The 8,866-nt window shown below is 37.9% G+C and overlaps 1 protein-coding gene across 1 annotated transcript in view; it reads right to left on the bottom strand.

The window, feature by feature from the left end:
* Positions 1 to 1,755: 1,755 nt before the first annotated feature.
* SLC16A10 (solute carrier family 16 member 10) overlaps positions 1,756 to 8,866 on the bottom strand; it is a 179,029-nt gene continuing 171,918 nt past the window's right edge. The window contains exon 6 of the mRNA XM_019520081.1: positions 1,756 to 7,857. Within this exon, the coding sequence (XP_019375626.1) occupies positions 7,622 to 7,857 (236 nt within the window). The 3' untranslated portion in view covers positions 1,756 to 7,621. The remainder of the gene's footprint in view (positions 7,858 to 8,866) is intronic.

Raw genomic sequence — 8,866 nt, forward strand, 5'->3', positions numbered from 1 at the left:
CCAGAAGTGGACCTGAAGTGCTTCTGGTCCACTTCTGGGTCTGCTGCCAAGTGTGCTGGGGAATCCCCTGTGCTTCTGTGGGACACTCCATGCACACCAGCATCACAGCATTCCCAAGCCGCCTGCTACCTAGAGGTATGCAGAAAAAACATTTAAAGCTGTGTGTTATGTCTGAATCGCCGAATCTTTCTGAATCTCTCCGAATTGATTCGGAGGGTTCTGATTCGATTTGGAGAGATTAATGGGTCTCCTGATTTGATTCAGAGATTTGGCCATCGAATCGGGCCAAATCTCCACTGAATCAAATTGGAGGCCAAAGCTTCGCACAGCCCTATTGAAAAGCAACACTGCACAAGCAAACTTATAGTATGTAATCTTCCTCTCCAGACACCTTGTCCTGTGGCAAAGTCCTTCGGAAGTGGAGGAGAGTCCCGGGACCTGCACGGCAGGGGGCAAAGAAGGCAGCCAGCTCCAGCACACGGGGCTTTCCTCCGGTGACACGCGACTGCGGCAATTGCACATGCATGGCGTGGAGCAATGCTGTAAAAGGTAAATGCCCCACACGCACACACAGTCACCTCCTCACAACCCCCCACCATACATACACACACCACACACACCCCCTCCTACCCCCCACATCCCCCACACAATATGCAAGACTAAGACTTTATTTTTTTTTAGGTATTATGCAATCACCTCTATATACACTACGCAAACACAAATCATGAAAAAATATTTTTTGCAATAAAATTAAAATGTTATAGTAGGTGTTTCACTTGTAGTGTATGATTTATTGTTTTTTTTTCTGGTTCTAAATCTCCCCCTCCCAAAAGGAGTCCAAGGGGGAAGGAGAGGGACTTCCGGTGGCAAAGATCAGGGGTTAGGGGGCAGGACTTCCGGTTTCAAGATGGCAACCAGGGGGCAGGACAGCTGTCGAGGAATGGGCTACCCGTGTGGCCCTCAACAGCTCACCAAAACTGGTAAAGTAGTCCTCAAGCCAAAATAATTGCCTGCCCCTGATCTAGAGGCTCCTGAAGAGAACACTACTTTGTTTTTACACTTGTTTCATATTGTTAATGTCCTCCTCCTAACCATGAAAGTTAAACATTGTTTGAAATGATTACAGTCATGACAAAAACTGGGGATATAAGAGGATTCCAGGGCAAATTCTTGTACGTGAAATTTATAGTTCTCTGCTGTACTGTATCTGCATATGGGAAGGGGTATTTTTCATGCCATGGGACAGTAGTCTAGCAATTCATTTCTATCGATTAAAATTTCTATTCAATCCTAGAAGGGACCATATTAATTCTAAAGTCCCTAAGTAGCATTAAAAGTCAAAAGCTTCAGGTCCTAAATCACTTAAATAATTTTAAAATGTTTATCTGGCATAATTAGAATAAGCAGAAGGCAGGGTAGATTTGCACCTTACACACTTACTTTTGGTTAATCTGTCTGTGTCTGTCACAAGCTTCCATGAGCTGAAGCTTACTTCATCAGATGCTGTGAAAGGACAAGTCAATTTGCCCCATATATTTAAATTAAGTGTAAATATGAGTTAAATGGAGCATATACAACAAAAATACAATTGTAAATAGGTAAGTAAAAGCAGTGTGGATTGTTTTGCTTTTTACATTCAGAGGACACAAGACAGAACAGCAACACCACAACAGAGCAGAAAGTGACTTAAAGAACAAAAGGAGATTTTAAGGACACCAAGCTCTACAATATGACATTCACAATAGCAAACAGAACCACTTTTGAACTATGCTTGTTTATTTTGAGTAATTAGAGATGGATTACAATTATTTTAGCACCATGAATTAACATTAGACATTCATTCTTTATGCTTCTAAAAAAAAGCAGATTTAGAAAGCATGGAGTTAAGGCTAGCAATGTGAACATTAATTAGCATAAAAACGAACATATAAAATACAGTGTCTATAAAGACACCCAAACACTTGTCAGTGTCATCTATATTAGCACACATTTTAGTATAAAATATAGAAGGCCTAAACTTAATATCCATATTTCCGAAATTCTTAAAAATGGTGACTCCTTTCACATATAAAAAGAATAAAGCATGTATTAAAAATGTTGCCCTGACTTTATAACTCTCTCTAGAATTGAATGGTGTAACACTTGTCAAAATTAAAAGCTAAGGACAATAATTCCTTTTTTTTTTTTTAAATATTGTTTTTAAATTTTCTTTCACACTTCTGCCACAGATGCTGTACCTGATTGTGGAACCAGAGACAGAACTTACATAATCCTTAGTGAAAATATATTCTATTTGGGTTCTTATATCATGCCTAGCTCTGTAGTATTGGAAGGCCAGTTCCAATAGAGAACACTGCAGCACCTAATTTCTAGCTACCAACCCCAATATTTGGGTGTCTGGCCCCTATGATGGAATCCAGAACCTAGCACGCGGCACCTGGACTCATCATGTACAGAGCACAGGCACCTAGAGTGGGGCCAGCGTGCTGATCAGACGGCTCCCTCATGTGAGCACATTAACTGCCCACATGCCTAGCGCCATCTAAAAAGAAAAGACCATAGGGAGGGATCGATCTTAAATCCTGTTCCCAGACACCTAATTCAGGGCTCCATAATCTCCTTGAGACCTATAGCCCTTCTGAAAGTAAACACCAGGGCCATTTCTTCCAATAAACTTGAGTGCTCCTTTCTTTTAAGAACATGGTGCCCTCTAGATTGTGTAAGGGCTGCTACTGTCATTTTTATCATTATTATTAGAGCACTTGCAGGGAATCCAAGTTCACTTCCCTCAGGGGAGTGCTGCACTCAAAACTATCAGCTGTTCCTGGGGGATAGGTGCACTTGCTACTCTGCTGTTGAAGTTGTCTCACAAGGAATTCAAGGTGCCTGGGGCCAGAGGGAGCATGACTAGTTTAGTGTTTAAGGTGCACGTGTGTGTATCTGGGTGAGGGACTGGGTGTGGGTGTGTGTGGATCTGGGTTTTAATCCTTACTTCCAGCACTGTATTTTACAGGAAACAGCTATTAGCTAAAATCCTTATGCAAGGCAAGGATCTCTTAGGGTGATATCTTTTATTTGACCACCTATTTAGTTGGGGTAAAGTTAGACAAACATTCAAATGCATGAAATACCTCCTCAGGTCTTTTAGTCATAGTAATGTCTAAGTTTTGGGACACAATGAAGGTTCAGCTTGCAGCTGAACTGCCCAGCTTTGTCCAATTGAGGCTCTTTCGTACAAGTGTAAAAGTTGAACTTTCGGGCAAGTAAGAAACTTTAAAGTCATAAAGTGCTGCATGGAACCTCTGGAATGCCTTCAGGGTTAGATGGTAGCTCAGTAGGGGTTTTTCAGGATTGCATTGTTGGAGTCTGCCACCTCATTTCTACCTGTATCATTTTTTGGATCTAGCCATGAGTGCCTAGTGTTCAGAGTGACTTCTGTAAGCCAAAATTAACAGCCCAACACTGAGATCACCAGCTATCTGAGATCAAGAATTTCAGATCGGCATTATTGATGTGTATGCCCAGATCTTGTGCTCCAGTGATCGAAAGACAGAAAAAGAGAAGGTTGCCATTGTTCACTGTACCACACACATCTTCAAAAAGTGGATCACACAAGTGAATCCATGGCTATCTAAGCTGTCTTTGACTGCACTGAACACCTTAGGGAGCTGTTCAGATGGTGACCACAAGTATATTAAGCAAATTTCTGGCTGGTCAGTGTAGACCAGACTCAAAAGGACTTTTGGTAGAAAAGACTTCCAGTCTGCTCTATATAAGTTTATATGGCTACAACATACAGAGCCAAATAGTGTCAATGGACTCTAGCAGAATCTTGAGTCCTACCTGCAATGCATAACTAGCATGAGTTTAACTGTCAGCCCTGGTTTCAATTTATTATACTTATGTATTCTTGTATACACAGCTGTATAACACAGCTCTAAGTATGTTCATATCCCTTAGCAATGCAGGATATATTATTCAGATATCACAGAGACAAGGACCACATAAGAACCTAAAAAGAAAATGTCAATAAGCCATGTGAAATGTTTGCATACAGCTTGCTCGGACTGAGCTTTTCAAGACTCAGCGTACTACACAGAAGGGTAAAGCATTTGAGCTGATACTGTTCACACACTAGGAAACCGGCACTCCACCTTCTAAACTAATCCCTCTCTCCAAACTGCTCCTAGGACCTTTCCTGAAAATATTTCTGGGAAATGGGAGGTAGGTGGGGAGGTAGAGACGTGGAGGTAAGGTTGAATCAGCTATGAGAAGCAGAGCAGGATTACTTGTCTATGGAAGTTACCATTTCCTGATTCAGAAATGACTTCTGCCAAATTGAAGTTAATTATTTTTTCAGATGCTTTAATTTTCTAGCCTGTCAAAACTGCTTAATTTTGACGAGGAAAAGCCTTAATATTATATCTGTTCCCTCATAAAGTGGATGAAATATTTTAAATTAAAAAAATCTTTTAGAAGAAACAAGACATTTGCATCTGCACCGTAACTAGCAAGCAGATACTTTTTATATGGCATTACTTGCGATGCATCAACACCACATTGAAACTTTGGGATGAAGACATAAATCTTGATATGAAACATAAATTATTTAAATAGATCTTAAGACTAGAAAAGACCATTATAATAATTTAGTCTGTAACTAAACACAAGATAGTTTCAGCCAGCATTACTTCTGACAGAACCGGATAATTATTTTTTTTTTTAGAAAGACAGACAACCCATCTCAATTAAAGACTGGGTAACAAAGAAATTTCCATTTCTGAGTAAGCTGTTCTTCGCAGTTACCCTCTGCATCTTATTTTTATTCTAAATTTATGTAACTCCAAACAGGACCTTGTTGTGCCGTTATGCTAGACTGAAGAAATGTCTCTTACTGAAAATCTCCCTATGTCAGTATCTTGTCTTAATTAGTTTTAGATTTTTTTTAAGTCTTTCACTATAAGACACTTTTCCCAAACCTCAAGTCATCTTTGCTTTTTCTGAAGTTTTACTTCAGCATTTAATTTTTCAACATCCTTTTTCAAATGTTGAAACCCGAACTGGACATAGCATTCAACTGATGATCACACTAATCAATGCCATGTTCTGACTTGTATTCTGTAGTTCACTCCTCATACATTTCAAGATTGCATTAACTCTTTTGATTATGCACCACACAACACATCCCACTCCAAGATATTTAAAAAAATACAGACTGTAACCTATAAATATAGGCTACATTTTTTCTTCTTAAAATGCCTGCCTCGTATTTGGCTGTATTGACATATTTCTCATACAAGGCCGGTGTACCACATGGTAGCCACTCCATTTTTGTGTCATCTGCAGAATTTATCAGCAATGGCTTTTATTTTCTTTCAGATTATTTATAAAGATATTATTATAATATTGTGCCAAGTAGAAAGGCAAGCACAACCTGATGCCTCTCATGAGTTCAGAGCACAGCAAGTGCTAAATGGGCCTCCTGAATTTACCACAAAAAAATCCTTTAAAATAATAAACAGTATGATAAATATTAATTTTCATAACCAAAGTAGCTGAAATAAGAGGATTTTATCATGAATTTCACTGTGTATTTCATTGCCAGTGCAATACCCAACACTGAATAATATCACCTGGAAGAAGAATCAAGAGCATAAATAATGTGGTTGCTAATGTAATTTCTGTAATGAAAGCATCATTTCTTGAGGATTTTAACTAATAATATTACTTACTTTTTAGAAATTAGATTTTCAAAAGCAAAAGAGATTAAGGAGCACTGATCCCACTACATGTCACGGGAATCTGTGCTCCTAGACTTCCCAGCCATTTCTAATGGTCTATCTTAAAAGGGAGAATTGTCACTTTACCATTTCCAGTTTCAGTTAGACTCTGATGAGACTTGTTCATTTTTAATATGGACTAAGCAATGTAAGTAGGATGACAGAATCTGGCCCATAATAATTAAGATACTTATCTAATTATTTAATGGGGTTTAAAAAAATATATCTTTTAATCTAAATATTGCTAATATAACATGTTTCACTTCACAGTAATATAAAGTTGTATGAGCAATTCACAATCTTTGGTAAAAATGAAGAAATTAAATTAAAAATAGTGAAATGGCAGTAAGGATTACATTTTTAAAAGGTGTGCTCCTAAATAGGAATTACACATCCAAATGATACTGACAACTAAGTGAGAAATCGTATTTGAATGTGCTTTTAGTTTCCAGATATTTATTTTCTTTGCTGTTACATAAGTAGCATTACGTGGCCCTAGTAAAATGAGTATCTATTTAAGCACTCCGTTGCATAAGCAGCACAGTTCGAGTGTAATCCTGATAAATTCAGACGCACTCTTAAGATATTATTTCAGACAAACCATTAGCTGCAGTAACGTTCAGAGAAAGGTGTTCAAAAATATGGGTTTGACACCCAATTTAGGACTGTGCAAGTAATAAAGGATGTGAACCAGTATGTTAAGGAATTGTGCCTGCAAAGACAATTTTTTGCATTTCTTGAAAATAGGAAGTTGTATCCTACATGCAATTGAATAAAAACACAAAGGTCTATAATTAATTTGCATAACTGCAAAATCTTTCAAAATTGTCTAACGTAGCTAAAATAACTCATATCTATTTCATGTATATTTCCATTTATCTGTATGAACAATTGAATCTTATTGCACACTTAAAATGTATCCTTTAAAGCTGTCTTTAAGTATTTTCTAGTGAAACCCTAAAAAAAGAAACAAATTCAAAATTTAAAATTTAATCTAATTCACATTTCTGCACCCAAGCACTGCAGTTAACTAGATTTTTAAAACTACCAGCTACTCCAGCACCGTCAAAGAAGGACTTGATTAACTGTAGTACCTGGGTACTAACGATACCAATATTTCAGCTGCTTTAATGCTGAATTTATTCACTTGTTTATGCTCAATACATGTACAAATCAGATATAATCCTAAAATGTCTACTGATCAGATTATAAAAAAGGTGAACCAATGGAAAAAGTGGTCTAGGATGAGTTTAAGCAAATAGAACAGAAGTATTAAGAGAAAATGAAATAGAATAATTTAGCTTCCAAAAGCAAGATAATTTCAGGAAAGAATAGAAAATGACAACACTAGATATTCCTGCTTATTACTATAGGATTGTAAAAGTATTTAAAATGCAATGAAAAAATGGGGGGAGGGGACTTAGTCTAAGAGCTACTAACAGCCCTCTTATAAGCCATATAAGAAATTTTCCTTTATTGGACGGACTGTAAAATTCCCAAAGCTATCCTGGAAGGGTCAGTGAATCAAAAACAGCTTTCACACTTCTGGAAATATGTCCTGATGGATTAAAAAAATAATCTGTTCGCACGCAGAATCACTGGCAGATGCACACTGATGCTATAAAAAACTTCAAATGCCTTGAAATCATGGCTTAAAACCAGACTCAAGGTGTCATCCAGAAAGCTATTCTGTGCTGGAGAAGATGCTTAGCTCTTAGCAGTTTTGCAATTTGAGCACTATGTCCAATTTTGAAAAATAATAATAGATTTTCTGCTTAAAGTCAGAAACATGATCTAGCTCCTTTAAAAACAACTTCAGCCTGGTAAGAAGATACAATGCATCAAATAACAGAGTCTATTTCCTTGTTGGGCTTTTCTGTTGTGCCTGATACCAAAGTGCTGTCATTTTCCAGCATTTTCTCAGTTGTTGCTCCATCAACAGTTTTTGCTTTTTCTTTTAGCTTTTTCTTTTCATGTACCCATGGAATGAAGCATAATATGGCGCCACCAATAATGGGGGGAACTCCAGCCAGGTAGAACGCTACATCATAGGTACCTAGGTAGTCACGCAGTAAACCTGGGAAGAAAGAAAATTATCACCAATACATAATTTAGTAACTGATGTTTCAGCTTGACTCCCTGCATAACACAGGACTATATATAATTTTACTTCAAGATTCTTCTATCTAACTCAATTAAACTTGTGGTTGAACTGGATCAGACCCTTTTAAAAAGATAAAGGAGTGATAAAGGATTCACCATACCTTGGAAATGTCTGCTAACTGTAATTACCTTCACTATTACAAACTTGTACTGTATTTCCCGTTTGAATTTTGAGGATTTCACTTCCATCCTTTGTCTGCTAAATTCATCATTTATCGTCTCACTCTTAAGGAAATAGTAGACTTTAGATCTTATATAATATGCTAAATAAATAGCATCTCTTTTTAGCCTTCAAAATAGCCCACTTTTCAGATGACATATTACTTGTATCCCTTTTCCAAATTCTCTTCAGTATCTTTTTTTAAAGTATTGACCTCAGAACCGGATACATGATTTCAAATGGCTTTGAAGCATCTGTGTGTATGAAGACTTAACTGACAGGATGTGCAAACAGACCTTCAGGATCATGAAGCCTTAGATAACCGGCAAGATAGAAATGGCAGCTTGTTACCTGTGGCAACAGACAACATTCCTCTTCTGAAACCCCAACCATCCAGGTGAATAAAACGTACAAAGCCCTGACATTGGAGGAGAAGAAATCTATCCCAGTGTAGAAAAGGCCAAACCACATGCTCCACAGGCTGGGAGGATTAAGATCACTGATACCAAGAGTAAACTTGGTGGCTAGTTGGTGACTCTCTTCTGCAGAGGATGGAAGTATCCATCAGGAAGCCTTATCTGTCATCTCAGGAGGTCTGCTGCCTGCCAAGGGACCACATCTCATAGATTTAATAGACTTTATAGATGTTAGGGCTGGAAAGGACCTCGAAGATCATCAAGTCCAGCCCCCTGCCCCAGGGGCAGGAAGTCAGCTAGAGTCAAAGGACCCCAGCAAGATAAACATCCAAGCGTTTCTTGAATGA

Source organism: Gavialis gangeticus, unplaced genomic scaffold (genome assembly GCF_001723915.1).
Source record: "Gavialis gangeticus isolate Ggan-Ray unplaced genomic scaffold, GavGan_comp1, whole genome shotgun sequence".
Taxonomy (NCBI): Eukaryota; Metazoa; Chordata; order Crocodylia; family Gavialidae; genus Gavialis; species Gavialis gangeticus.